The sequence below is a fragment of the Python bivittatus genome, unplaced genomic scaffold (genome assembly GCF_059951505.1).
Source record: "Python bivittatus isolate LINGU-HERP-01145 unplaced genomic scaffold, Pbiv_v1 ctg000370_np1212, whole genome shotgun sequence".
NCBI classification, from domain to species: Eukaryota; Metazoa; Chordata; class Lepidosauria; order Squamata; family Pythonidae; genus Python; species Python bivittatus.
The window spans coordinates 2,218,002-2,231,667 of record NW_028277062.1 but is presented as its reverse complement, the minus strand read 5'-3'; the positions used below and the strand labels follow the sequence as shown (position 1 = coordinate 2,231,667).

Genomic DNA, 13,666 nt, shown 5'->3' with positions numbered 1-13,666 from the left:
AGGAAGACCATGCATTTGCCAGCTAATGTCCTGGAGTGAATTTCCTGCCTGGACGGCCAGCCCCCCACAACTCCAAAAGTCCCCTAAGGCCATCAGTGCACCCTGTCTCTATCCCTCCTGATGGGCTTGGAGGCTTAGTTAAGAACTACTCTTTCCCTCCAGCTGAATCCTGCTGATATTGAGAACTACAGCACGCTGGTGGAAATGTATTTCATCTTCAGCATGATCTGGTCCCTGTGTGCAGCCGTGGATGAGGAAGGCCGGAAGAAAATTGACAACTTTCTTCGGGAAATGGAGGGATCCTTTCCTAACAAGGTCACTCGGATCTGCTTTCCTTTCAGGGGTCTTCTGGGTTTGGTAGGTGAGAAGATCCAACTCACCTGCCGACCTTCTTCCTTGCTCCCCTCAGGACACAGTCTATGAGTATTATGTTGACCCCAAGCGGAAGCAGTGGGCTGCCTTTGAAGACAACCTTCCTAAGATGTGGAGATATCCCCCCAAGTGAGTAACCATCTGGCATGTTGGTCAAGATGCCTTTCAGGGAAGAAAGGGCTTCAAGGAGAAAAGCCCCCGTTCCTGAGACCTGGATCGGTTCTCTTGGGTGGTTTGAAGGCAAGAAGCTCTGATGGACAGGAGATGGAACTGGTTTTTCATGTTGTGCAGGGCGGGAATCGTAGTGTTATTCCTGCCCTAAGACATGGCGGAAGTCGCTGAATGGCTTTACGGGTGTTCAGGCTAGGGAGGAGGAGGAGGTAATGGGGTTCTGGTCAAGAAGTCTTCCAAAGGTAGCTCACTCACCCACAGTGGAAGAAAACAGGTTGTTGGACAAGAGAGATCCCTGGGTTGATCCAACAGGCCTCTGGTCTGTGCTCATGTGAAAGAAAGTTGGGTAGGGTTGCCCTGGAGAGTGGTCCTTGTGTGTTTGGTAAGGGTTCCTTCTCTTGTAACCGGGGTCCTAGCGATGGAGGACCCTCTTCTCTTGCAACCAGGGTCCCTGGCGGTGGAGTCTCCACTGCTGAGCTGCCCCCTCATCCCCTGCTTGACTTCTTTGGCCCTTATAATTTCCTGGCTCCACCCAACCCAACTTCACTCCCACCATATCACACAGCTGAGCTTGTGGTTCAAGCCAGCGGTTCGGATCCATTTCCCTCCCTTGCCCCTAATCCGATTAGTGGCCTGAAATTACCGGAACGTGGTCCCAGAGCTGCCACGGGCGGCAGGCTGCCTGTGCAAAGTGCTGGGCGGAGGGACAAGCCTTCATTAACAATGGCTTCCTTCCAAGCTGTCAGGCTCCAGTGGGGATGACAGCTGCACAAATTGTGTCTTGTGTTGGATGTCTTCATGCATTTAGACAAGGGTTTTCTGCAGAGCTGCGACAGCTACCTTTGAAAAGGCCACACCAGCGCTTGGGCAAGGATGGCGCATCTTCCCATGGAGGCTTTGGAGGGCCCTGGGTTGGGAGAGCCAAGGGTCAGCGATGCCTCTTCCCTCCACCCTGAGCTGGAACTTCCCCTTCTCTCCCCAGCATCCCCTTCTATAAGATTATTGTCCCAACCGTGGATACCATGCGCTACAACTACATTGTGAACGCCCTGATTTCCAACCAGTACCCGGTGCTGCTGGTAGGCATGGTGGGGACAGGCAAGACCTCCATTGCACAGGGTGTCCTGCAGGCCCTGGACGGCATCAAGTGGGCTGTCTTGGTGATCAACATGTCTGCACAGGTAACAGCACACAGGGAGAAGCCACCAGTGCCCGGGGGGACAAGGGGGAGGCCTTGCTGGACCCAAGCACACCGTCTCAGTCCTAGTTCTCTGTGTCTGCCCAAGGGATCCCCCCACCCAGCCCGAGGCTCCTGGAGGGCAGCCTTCTCTTGTCGCCCTGCAGACCACCTCCAACAATGTCCAGAGCATCATTGAGAGCCGCGTAGAGAAGCGCACCAAGGGTGTCTACGTGCCAATGGGCGGGAAGAGCATGATCACCTTCATGGATGACCTGAACATGCCTGCCAAGGATACATTTGGTTCCCAGCCCCCACTGGAGCTGCTCCGCCTCTGGCTGGACTACGGCTTTTGGTACGACCGGGCCAAGCAGACCATCAAGTACATCAAGGTGAGGCAGGTGGAGGCAGGAGGGGCTCGGGATGCTCCTTGCAGGGAATCAGGAAGTGGAGGGTGAAACCCCCGCCCCCCTCCACCTGCGGTGCTTCCTTGGATCTCACCGCCCGCCTGCCAGGGCTGATTTTTCAAAGAAACCTCTCCGTGCACATTAAATGCAGTCACGCACTGAATGTATTGTCTCGTTAGACCCTCGCTTGTTTGAAAACTCAGCAGCTGGTAAGCAGAGACATTTGTGCCCAGAATAATTGTCGTCGCTCTCTAAGAGGCCGCTGTGTGTCTGAATTTCAGGAGGAGGGAGAGCAGGGGGGGCAGGCGCGGCAGAGGCTCCTGGGGGCAGGGTGGCACGCGCCATGGCAGCGATTATGCTCTTCTCTTTGTATGCTGCCTGCCTCCTCTTCTGCCCCGTCCCTCTCAATGGTTGAGTGTGGAGGCTGCTAAACCCTTTGCAGCCAGAGGGAGGGCTGGGGGGGAGTCCTTTTTTTCTCCCCTGGTTTTGATCGAGGCAGACGGTCTGTCTTCCCCAGGACATGTTCCTGATGGCAGCCATGGGGCCCCCCGGAGGAGGGCGTACCGTGATCTCCAGCCGCCTGCAGAGCCGTTTCAATCTCATCAACATGACCTTCCCCACAGTAAGGGCTCCCTGGCACGCAGAGCGCGGCCAGTCGGGAGGGCTCCGGGCCAGGGGTTAACCGGGCGATCATAGCTAACGAGAGACGCCACCCGCCCTTTCCCGGCCCTCTCTCCTGGGGGAAGGTGGGTGGCCCCCAGTTCCCACAGAAGCAGCCCACCCAGCTCGTCTGACGGGCCTTGGGCTCCCTGCGCCTCCCAAAGGAAAAGTAAAGCCACGTTCTCTTCCATGGAGGGGAGACCTGTGAGGGTGGGGCTTGGTGCTGCAATGAAAGGGGGGGGAGAGCTTTGGGCTGGCACTGCTGGAATGGGACCCCGGGGCCCCAGGCCAGAAGCCCACCATAACACCCCCTCCTCTCTAAATCCCTGGGGCTCCATACAAGGGGGACTCCATTTGCACGTCCCTTGCTCATAGCTGAACCTTCCAGTTGAGCTGGAATGATGTCCAGCTAGAACTTTGGGGTCACGGCCCTGTTGTTATAGAAAATGCTCTGGGGCAGTGTTTCTCAGATTCGGCAACTTGAAGAGGTGTGGACTTCGCCTCCCAGAATTCTGGGAGTTGAAGTCCACACCTCTTCAAGTTGCCAAGGCTGAGAAACACTGCTCTGAAGTATAGTGAGATACCATAGCTAGAATCCTTTAGCATTGCTGCTTCTCCCTTTGGAGCGTATCTCTTGTTCATGAGTTGATAAAAGTTTTCAGTGGGGCCCTTTGAACGTAGTCTTTAATTCACACCTTAGGCCAGTTGTTTGCAGGTAGACCTCCTCTGTGGTACCAGCACAGGGGAATGCAGGAAACCCCCTGAAAATAATTTGACAGCATCTTTTACATGTTGTATCTGCCTCTTGAAGTCCTTTGTCCTTCTGTGTGCGAATGCTGGATTAATGGTTCCTCTGCTTTTGCTTTCCTTCCCTCTGTGCCCCCCCCCCAATTAATATGGCTTTATTAATGACTAAGTTACTAGATGGTATTCGCTTCAAGATGCATTTTTGTAGGAAGTGGCATATGCATTTATTAATATCCACATTATACCGAAACATGATTATTCTCATGATTATTATTCCTCTCCTGGAGAGGAAGATATCAAAATGGCAGCACAGGAAGCTGTTAAATAAACATGACGTGAGGACGAAGGGGTGATACTGGGAAGAAGGCAGCTCTGATCTGGGAATGTGATGCAGTTCCAGGTTCTCCTGCAGGGCTTCTGCTATTTCACTGGGCCTCCTAGCATAACTTACGGGCCCCTGTGCCAGCCTGTGGGGTAGGCAGACGAGTGTGTGATAGCCAATCCATGCCATGCCATACAAGACTAAGAATCTAGCTGGCAGATGATACACCCTCTTCCTTGGGTGGAAGAGGCCTAAATGTGCATGAGATCAACCCGGCTGGAGTCTGGAGTGTGCTGTCCTGCCCCCTGCGTGCCTTCTTCCCCCTTCGTGATTTTCTCTGTTTGGACAGGATTCACAAATCCGGCGCATCTTTGGAACCATGATCAACCAGAAGTTGCAGAATTTTGAGGAGGGGGTGAAGCCCATCGGGAACATCATCACAGAGGCAACCGTGGAGCTTTACAACAGTGTTGTCCAGAGGTTCTTGCCCACCCCGGCCAAGATCCACTACCTCTTCAACCTCCGTGACATTTCCAAGGTAGAAGGAAGCCATCCTTGATCCTTCCCAGCCTACGAAGGCCTGGGGTCCAAGTGGTGCCGCTTCCACTCTGTTCTTGGGAGTCCCTTGGCGGGGGGGAGCAGGTGCTGCTTCACCGGAGCCGTGCCAGCCGGCCGCAAGGAGGGGGTGGATCCCACACAAGTTGCAGGCTGGTTCTGCCTCGGGCAAGGAAGCCAGTCCTCCTTAGCTCTCCACAGCTTGGAATCAGGGAAGGTTTTCTCTTTCCCGTTGCTGTGTTTGTCTACCTTCGTCCTGTGGTTTTCTTCCCCCGCTGCCCCACTGGGCGGGAGGGTGCCATGATGGGACCAAGCATCGCCAGCCTTTAGGACTGTCCTCCCTCGACGGAGGGCCCGCCCAGCTCTCTTATCGCAAGTGAGGACGCCAGAGTCGGGGCTCCGAGCCGCCAGATGCGTCCAAGGGTTAATGTTTCTGTACAGCTCCTCTGTGGATGCCCAGAGGCTGTGAGCATTAGGATTCCAGGCAAGCCAGAGATGCCGAGCGCACATCAAATGGGCACCACAGCTTTGGAGACATCAAACACTGCTGAATGTTTGTCCCAGGTCTAAGCCCTGCAGCTCTGCTTGCAAGCGAAGTCACGCGTGAGCCAGGCGGTGGCTGCCAACCTGCGCCCCTCTCCGCTGGTCACGGGGTGTGTCGGGGGCAGGGGCAGGAGGATCAGGGCCCTTTCTCCAGGACTTTCTCCAGTTTGTTTGTTTGTTTGTTTATTTGGATGATTATCGACGTCATGGTTACTCGGTTATTACTGAATGATCCGACTCATTCAAACAGGGCAGGTCCCAAGCCAGGCCATCGTATTGGACCTTTGGCCTCACTTGGCCTCTGGATCCCTCCAGCGGCCCCCTTGAACCGTCAGGAGTTGGTTCGATGGAAGCCAGGCGGGGGGTGGCAAGATTCTGGAAAGCAAGAAAGGATCTGAAGGTTTGCACAGGGTGGCAATTATGCCAGAAAACCAATTTAGTCGAAAAGAGGACGAAAAAGGATAACTCAGAAGATGATGTTTCCTTCACCTGGTTTAAAAGTGATTAATTATGTACAGCACCTACCCAGTTCCAGGTTCTTAGATAATCCAATTAAATAATCCAATCCAATTACATGTATTTTGCTTCAGTGAATCCTCCCCTGTATTGTTCCTTGTTAATTGTTAATAAATTTAAATAGAGAAGAAAAATAGAGCGCGAGGCTGGCCCGGAGAGGCTTTCCCGTTGGCCGTTGGCCGAGGCTTGGAAGGGGCATGGCCTGGGCGCGCCGCAGAGTGTCCTTATGGCCTTTCTCATCAAGTCCCGCCAGGTTCAGCAGCAGCGCCCAAGCCTGGTGGGAGGGCAGATGCGGGCAGTGCCCCCCTGCGACTAGCAGGAGCTGGCGGGGCTGCTGCTGGAGCTGAAAGGGGGCCTGTTGGGTCCCTTCCTCGCTTAGGTCTTCCAGGGCATGCTGAGGGCCCACAAGGATTTCCACGACACCAAAGCCAGCCTGACTCGCCTGTGGATTCACGAATGCTTCAGGTAGAACCTCTTGTCTTCCTCCTCTTTCCGGGCCGGGGTGGGGGGTCCTTTTCTCAATGGGGAAAAAAGGCAGCTTGGGAGGGGCGTGCACCAAAACCCTCCACCCCATCCTCCCCTTCCCGATGGGAGGCGCCAGAGAGCCCCTCCTGGGCTGGAGATAGCCTTGCAAGGGGCTGCTCGGGGTGCCTCACTGCAGCTGTCAGAAGGGGGCGCCAGCCAGGGCTGTGGCTAGGGGTCTTGCTGGAGCGGTTTAGTGGGGGCCGTCAGCCACCTGCAGGAAGAAGGGGCAAGCCCCCTTGGGCTTCCTCTGGGGCCAACGGTCCTGGAGCTCGTGGCTTCCTTCTCCCCAGGGTCTTCTCCGACCGCCTGGTGGACAGCGCAGACATGGAGACCTTTGTGGCCCTCCTGAGTGAGAAGCTGGGCACCTTCTTTGACCTGACCTTTCACCACCTTTGCCCCAACAAGCGTCCGCCCATCTTTGGTAGGTGCCAACTCTTCTCGGGCACCCAAGTGTGGAAGGGGAATCATTTTGAAGCGAAGCTGGCCTGGCCTTGCGTATGTGGCTAAGGCAGGCGCCCCGAATTCCCTTGGGTGGTGGCAAGGCTGGCCTCAGAAGGGGGGTTGGGTTGGCCGGGGGCCTTTCCATCCAGCGGCACCGGGGCTGAAGCCGAAACCCAGGAGAGCAGCTGCTTCTAAGATGGCACCCTTTATGCAGTTTTCATAAGCTCTCGTCGTTTTTAAATTTCATAAGGCTGGCCTGATTGACCAGTGACATTTGTTCAGTTCATCAAAGTGTCTTGAATTGATTAATCCTTTTGCTACCTTAGGTGAAGCGACCTGTGCGTGGTAACCTTGGGTGGGTAACTAACAGAGGCAGGATTGAAAGGGGAACAAAATAATAATAAATTAAGGCAATAATCCTTGTGATCATCCACCTGGTGTCCCCTGGGCATTATCAAAGGCTCTCAGTTCTTTGGGCTTTCACATCGCATCCTGGAGGGGTAAATAAAAGAGAGTTAATGCTTTGAGCACCAGGAAGCTGGAAAGCGGGTCTAGGGGGTCCTTGGGGCAGAACCGTGCCTTCTCCCCACAGAACAGTGCAGTTTTCTTCTTCAGGGGACTTCATGCGCAACGTGTACGAGGACATGATGGACATGGCCGTCCTGAAGGCAGAGATGGAGCGGGCACTGGGTGACTACAACCGGATGCCAGGGGTGGTGCCGATGAGACTGGTGCTTTTCCGAGATGCAATTGAGCACAGTGAGTGGCAGCTTCCAGGCACATGCCTGGATCTTAATTTCCCCATTGCAAGCATCACTCCAAAGGTGGATGGTCTTGGGGGAGGGGAGCATGGATTTCTTCTGGGCTCCATCTGGCATGTGATCTGGAGCTCATTTCTGGTCCAAGATGGCTCCTCTCGGCCTGTCCACCGCTGCGACCCTCTCCTTTCCTGCAGTAACCCGTATCGTCCGGGTGATCAGCCAGCCCCGAGGGAACATGCTGTTGGTGGGCATTGGAGGAAGTGGGCGCCAGAGCCTTGCACGCTTGGCCTCCTCCATCTGTGAATACTACACGTTCCAGATTGAGGTTTCCAGGCAGTACCGTAAACAAGAGTTTCGAGAAGGTGAGTGCGTTCCTGGCCTTGTTTTGTGCCAAGAACGGGGCTGCTTTCACCCCACGCGGCTCCGCTGCCTTGCTGATCCACGGCCCTTAGGAGGTATCCTCTTCCCACAGACATCAAGAAGCTGTACCGCCAGACCGGGGTAGACCTGAAGCCCACCACTTTCCTCTTTGTGGACACTCAGATAGCAGACGAATGCTTCCTGGAGGACATCAACAACATTCTCAGCTCCGGGGAAGTGCCCAACCTCTACAAGTCAGATGAGTTTGAGGAGGTGTGTGGCAAGGGACAAGAAGCAGAAGCGGCCACAGCCACGTCCCCAAGCCATCGTTGTCTTTTTTCGGCTTGGTGGATGCTCTGAATGGCTGGGTAGGCCTGGGTAGACCTCCTCCTCCAACAACAATGAAGGGGTTACCCCAAGCCCCTGACACTGGCCTGTCTCCCAGCGCTTGATGCCTGAAAATGGAGAGGCGGGACCAAGACCTGCTCAGGAGCAACGCTTTGGATGTGGAGGCCACATTCCAGCTGGGCAAGGAAAGAGGCTGTTCCCTTGCTGAAGGGCCCCTGTGGGCCTGGGTCTTCCAAGAGCCTCCAGCAGGTGCTGTTCCGCTCGGCTGGGGCTTCTTCCCCTTCAGGCTGGGGCCGCGGGACCTCTGCTGTGATCACACATTGGCAGCAACAGGGCTTCCCAAGTTCTACCCGCAAGAGAGCCTTCGGCACCCTGGAGCTTCTGCTGTGGCCTGCTGAGCTCTTCCAAAGCAGGTCATGCCTCGCAGCGTCTCGCGACTCTTGGCTGTCGGCTCCCTGTTCCTCCCCCAGCCTTCAGTCTCGGTCCTCCTTCTCCCCAGATCCAAAGCCACATCATTGACGCGGCTCGGGCGGAGGGCATCCAGGAGAGCCAGGACAGCCTCTTTGCCTACCTGATCGAGAGGGTCCGGAACAACCTGCACGTGGTGCTGTGCCTAAGCCCCGTGGGGGATCCGTTCAGGTGAGGTTTCAGGGAGGCTGTCTAGACAAGGCAGGCAGAGCTTCTGCTTGGAACAACAGCGACCTCCGGTGGCCGAGGAGCTGCAGGGCTGGCACGCAGGCGAAAGCTGGGCTGGGTCTAGAGGCCGGGGGCCGGGAGAGACCCCTGGCCGAGGCATGGGAAAAAGACTCAAGAGCCTCTGGCTCCAAAGAGGGCTCCCGGTGGAGGGCAGCAGCCGCGTTCACACACAGCAGCGAACCATGGAGCCTTGCCCCCAAATGGCAGGGACTGGACCCTTAACGGAGGGGAGGTGGAAGTGTTTCAGTGAATTGGACACCATTAGCCCTCACAAGGCTTAGAGAACCTCATTTGTCTTTGGAGCCCCCCCTCCCAACTGTAGAAAGCATTGGCTGATGCTTAGACCCACCCACCCACGGGTGGCCCTGGGGCCACAGAAGGCGTGCTGGTGGGACACTTAAGGGCTCCTCCCGGCATTCTGCTTTGCCTCAGGAACCGGATTCGCCAGTACCCCGCTTTGGTGAACTGCACCACCATCGACTGGTTCTCGGAGTGGCCCAAGGAAGCATTGCTGGAGGTGGCGGAGAAGTACCTGGAGGGTGTGGATCTGGGAGCCGTGGAAAAGGGAAGCCTGGACACGGTGAGAGCCTGTGGCCCGTCCAAGAGGGGATTCTGAAAAAACCACCGGGGACTGACGCTTTCCGCTCCCCCTTCCGCCTAGATGCAAAAGCGAGTCGCTAAAATCTTTGTCACCATGCACTGGTCGGTGGCCAGATACTCCCAGAAGATGCTGCTGGAGCTCCGGCGCCATAACTACGTCACGCCCACCAACTACCTGGAGTTGGTGTCTGGCTACAAGAAGTAAGGGGGGGGTCTTTTGGCTCTCGCCAGGGAAGCAGACAGGTGGGATGGTAGAAAACTCCCCCCACCCCGGAGAAGCACCCTGTTTTGGGGATGGGTAAGTCTGGATGGTCCAAGGGCTGGGTCTGGCCCCTGCGAGTGACCCAGTCCTTGGACATTTATCACCGCAGTGTGAGTCTTCTCCTGCCGCCCACTTTGCAGGCTTCTGGCAGAGAAGCGGAAGGAGCTTTCTGACCAAGCCAACAAGCTTCGCAACGGGCTCTTCAAAATTGATGAGACCCGACAGAAGGTGGAGGTGATGACTGTGGAGCTGGAGGAGGCCAGGAGGAAGGTGGCCGAGTTCCAGAAGCAGTGTGAGGAGTACCTGGTCATTATTGTCCAGCAGAAACGGGAAGCTGATGAGCAACAGAAGGTGAGTGTCCAAGGCTGCCACCTCTTTTCCAGCTGAGCCAGTGATGGGCATCAATCTCTGTCCAAACCGCCTCCTCTTCGTCTCTCCGTAGACGGTGACGGCGAACAGCGAGAAGATCGCTGCTGAGGAGATCAAGTGCAAAGCTTTGGCTGACAATGCCCAGAAGGACTTGGAAGAAGCGTTGCCTGCCTTGGAGGAGGCCATGAAGGTACCCAGCCAGAAGACCCACCAGAGGGCACCTCCGTCTGCTTGGGCCACCATACAGGGCCTCTAACCAGCTTGGCACTATTTATTTGCCCACTGAAGGTTTGAAGGGAAGCTGGAACTGGGTTCTGTGGTATGCTTAACCTACAAGGTGGTCCCTATGCTCTCTGCCTCCCCAGGCCTTGGAATCCCTCAACAAGAAGGACTTGACAGAGATCAAGTCCTACGGCCGGCCACCCACGCTGGTGGAGACTGTCATGCAGGCTGTCATGATCCTACGTGGCAATGAGCCCACCTGGGCGGAAGCCAAGAAGCAGCTAGGTAAGGGGTGGTGAGGAGCCCACTCTGAGGACCAACTAGGCGTTAGCTGCCCATTAGGCACCTTGTTTTCCTTGAAGAGAACCCCCATCTCTCAAAGCGCCCTCACTGGGATCTGAGCACTGTTCAGAGTGATTTCTCCTGGGGAGGAGGGGCTGGGTGAGGCAAACCTCCCTGAGCCGGATAGTTTCCAGTCTGGGCTTCTCTGATCCCACCTGGCCTCTCCAGGGGAGCCCAACTTCATCAAGCAGCTGGTGTACTTTGACAAGGACAACATCTCAGACAAGGTCCTCAAGAAGATCAGTGCTTACTGCTCCCAGCCAGACTTCCAGCCAGACATCATCGGGCGGGTCTCGGTGGCCGCAAAGTCTCTGTGCATGTGGGTGCGAGCCATGGAGGTGAGATCCAGGGTGTTGACCGTTAGATGGTTCCACCTGGTCCTGGCACATGGCTTGCTAAGTTCTCCCCTCTCCTGCTGCTCCCCAGATGTATGGACGCATTTATCGGGTGGTGGAGCCCAAGCGTGCCCGTATGAATGCCGCCTTGGCCCAGCTGGCCGAGAAGCAGGCGGCCCAAGCTGAAGCTCAGGAGCGGCTCCGAGAGGTCAGTTCTGTTTTAACAGAAGACGGTCCAGGAGGGCGGATTGGCTATGGAGTTGTGGGAATCCCTGGAGCCCCTTTCATCCAGAAGGGCAGGGCAGGGCAGGGCAGGGCTCCACCTGTTTAGACCCAGGCCAGTCATTCTCCAGGGAACCTGCTCCTGGAGATGGAGGCTGTGGGTAATCTTGTTCTGGAAAATCTTCCACTGCCTCCCCCTCCCATCCTCCCTCTAGGTTGCAGAGAAGCTGGAGATGCTGAAAAAGGAGTACGAGGAGAAGCTGGCTCAGAAGGAGGAGCTGCGCAAGAAGTCGGAGGAGATGGAAATCAAACTGGACCGGGCTGACAAGCTGGTCTCGGGCCTGGCTGGAGAGAAAATCCGGTGGGAGGAAACGGTCAAGGTAGGCCCTGACGTACTGCTCTCTTGGGAACGCCCCCCTGCTTGAAAGGGGTCGGTGGGCCCTGCTGGGTATTCAGCACCCCCTGTTGAGTCCGGGGCCTCCCTTCCAGGATCCAGCCAGGATGAGGTCTCTGGGCTTTGGGGCAGGAGAGGGGCAGAGGGGGTGGAAGAGGGAGAGGAGCTGTTCTTCTGAGACTGCTTTCCTGCAGGGCCTTGAGGAAGACCTGGGCTACCTGGTGGGTGACTGCCTGCTTGCATCAGCCTTTGTGTCCTATATGGGGCCCTTCCTATCCAATTACCGGGATGAGATGGTTTCCCACATCTGGATGAAGCAGGTGAGCCCTCGGGGACCTCCCTCTCTTCTCCTGGTTGGCAGCCGGATCCAGAGTTGGCATTCCCTAGCTTGTCCTCTCCTTCCCAGGATAAGCTCCTCAGGCGTTTGAGCCTTGCTGGTCATGCCTGCCCTGCCCTCCTCCTTAACCAGGGCCAGGTGGGGTTTTGAGACCCAGCCCTTTGTCCCACTCTCCCTGCCTTTGTGAGGAAGGACAGGAATGGCCTCCTTTGCATGATGTGCCTTGCAGGGATTGATCCGGGAGGGTTCCAGGTGGCCAGGGAAGCCCTTGCCTGTGATTCCAAGATGGCCAGGCCCCGCCGTGTTCTGGTGCTGGGGAAGAGTGGGCTGGGCTTCTTCAGTTCCTCACAGCTTTGCCCCTGCAGATTCGGGAGCTCCACGTGCCCTGCTCCCCCCTCTTCACATGTGACAGCTTCCTTTCTAATCCAACCATTGTGCGCAACTGGAACATCCAGGGACTGCCGTCCGATGACTTCTCAACGGAAAATGGAATTATCGTGACACGAGGCAACCGGTGAGGCCCAGTCCCTCTGATCCTGCCTCTTGAGGCGTTGAGGGGGCCAAGGAGTCCTGCAGGAGCTCTTAGAGGGTTCCCTGAGGAATCAGAGAGGTTCCAACACTGCCCTCTGCCTTTTGGGTCTCCTTAGGTGGCCTCTGATGATCGACCCTCAATGCCAGGCCACCAAGTGGATCAAGAACATGGAAGCCAAGAAAGTAAGGAGCCACATTTGGCACCCAATCAAAGGTTCCTCCTGGAGCCACCTCCTTCCTTCCTTCCTTCCTTCCTTCCTTCCTTCCTTCCTTCCTTCCTTCCTTCCTTCCTTCCTTCCTTCCTTCCTTCCTTCCTTCCTTCCTTCCTTCCTTCCTTCCTTCCTTCCTTCCTTCCTTCCTTCCTTCCTTCCCATTCTCCTCCCTCCCTCCCTCCCTCCCTCCCTCGGAGAAAAGGCTGTGCCAGTGGCTCTTCATTCAGGTCCCCACCAGTTGGATGTCCTGCATGAGTCACGGGAACCTCCTGTTCCCTCACTGACACTGTGGGGGGCAGTGAGCAATGGTGGCCAGACAGCCAAGGGCTTTGAGGGCCTCTCCGCTGCCAGATCCTGATGTGGAACGTTTCTTTTGCTCTTGGAGTAGGGCTTGAAGATTATTGACTTGCAGATGCCCGACTACCTGCGCATCCTGGAGACAGCTATCCAGTTTGGCTCTCCGGTGCTGCTGCAAAACGTGCAGGAGGAGCTGGACCCCACACTGGCCCCCATCCTGAATAAGTCTGTCACCAAAGTGGGTGAGCGCCAGGCTGCTGCTTGGAGCAAGGCCGTGGAGTCCCTTGGGAGAGGGTTGGGCCTTGACCGAGGTGCTCCCCCAAGTAGCCCCTGACTTGTCCTGTGTGTGGCAGGTGGGCGCTTGCTGATCAGGCTGGGGGACAAGGAGGTGGAATATCACCCCGAGTTCCGCTTCTACCTCACCACCAAGCTCTCCAACCCGCACTACACACCAGAGACCTCCTCGCAGACCACCATTGTCAACTTTGCGGTCAAGGAGCAGGTAGGCCCCTTGCCCAGACGCCTCCTGGCTGGCGCTGTGGGACCTTCCTGCTTTTCTGGCTCTGGGGTGGGAGTGGGGGAGTTGGGTGAAATACTGACTGGGTGCCCTGTTCCTTTCAGGGCCTGGAGGCCCAGCTGCTGGGCATTGTGGTCCGGAGGGAGAGGCCCGAGCTGGAGGAGCAGAAGGACTCGCTGGTGCTCAACATTGCAGCGGGCAAGAGGAAGCTGAAGGAGCTGGAGGATGAGATCCTCAGGTGGGGGGCAGGCCTGACCCTTCCTTGGGGGAGGGATTCATAACTTCTAGAGCGCTTCCTGCGTAACGGCTTACGGGGTTGCATGAGCAGCGCCTCCAAAGATCTAAAACTGCAGCAAAACTGAAGACGGATTTGAAAGAAGATTTAAGAAAAGAAAAGAGGTAGCCTTTGAGCTTTGGGTGCGTCG

General features: G+C 56.4%; 1 protein-coding gene across 1 annotated transcript in view; it reads left to right on the top strand.

Annotated features, from left to right (window-relative positions):
• The window catches only part of DNAH2 (dynein axonemal heavy chain 2), a 74,611-nt gene that overhangs the window by 52,102 nt on the left and 8,843 nt on the right, over positions 1 to 13,666 (top strand). Inside the window, exons 46-71 of the mRNA XM_088142315.1 lie at positions 163 to 315; positions 410 to 501; positions 1,526 to 1,724; positions 1,888 to 2,112; positions 2,645 to 2,749; positions 4,206 to 4,394; positions 5,850 to 5,935; positions 6,286 to 6,416; positions 7,052 to 7,195; positions 7,392 to 7,559; positions 7,670 to 7,830; positions 8,405 to 8,544; positions 9,034 to 9,181; positions 9,263 to 9,402; positions 9,604 to 9,814; positions 9,906 to 10,022; positions 10,198 to 10,339; positions 10,565 to 10,734; positions 10,823 to 10,939; positions 11,169 to 11,333; positions 11,542 to 11,667; positions 12,050 to 12,198; positions 12,332 to 12,398; positions 12,816 to 12,966; positions 13,078 to 13,226; positions 13,346 to 13,479. Of these exons, the coding sequence (XP_087998441.1) occupies positions 163 to 315; positions 410 to 501; positions 1,526 to 1,724; positions 1,888 to 2,112; positions 2,645 to 2,749; positions 4,206 to 4,394; positions 5,850 to 5,935; positions 6,286 to 6,416; positions 7,052 to 7,195; positions 7,392 to 7,559; positions 7,670 to 7,830; positions 8,405 to 8,544; positions 9,034 to 9,181; positions 9,263 to 9,402; positions 9,604 to 9,814; positions 9,906 to 10,022; positions 10,198 to 10,339; positions 10,565 to 10,734; positions 10,823 to 10,939; positions 11,169 to 11,333; positions 11,542 to 11,667; positions 12,050 to 12,198; positions 12,332 to 12,398; positions 12,816 to 12,966; positions 13,078 to 13,226; positions 13,346 to 13,479 (3,779 nt within the window). The remainder of the gene's footprint in view (positions 1 to 162; positions 316 to 409; positions 502 to 1,525; positions 1,725 to 1,887; positions 2,113 to 2,644; positions 2,750 to 4,205; positions 4,395 to 5,849; positions 5,936 to 6,285; positions 6,417 to 7,051; positions 7,196 to 7,391; positions 7,560 to 7,669; positions 7,831 to 8,404; positions 8,545 to 9,033; positions 9,182 to 9,262; positions 9,403 to 9,603; positions 9,815 to 9,905; positions 10,023 to 10,197; positions 10,340 to 10,564; positions 10,735 to 10,822; positions 10,940 to 11,168; positions 11,334 to 11,541; positions 11,668 to 12,049; positions 12,199 to 12,331; positions 12,399 to 12,815; positions 12,967 to 13,077; positions 13,227 to 13,345; positions 13,480 to 13,666) is intronic.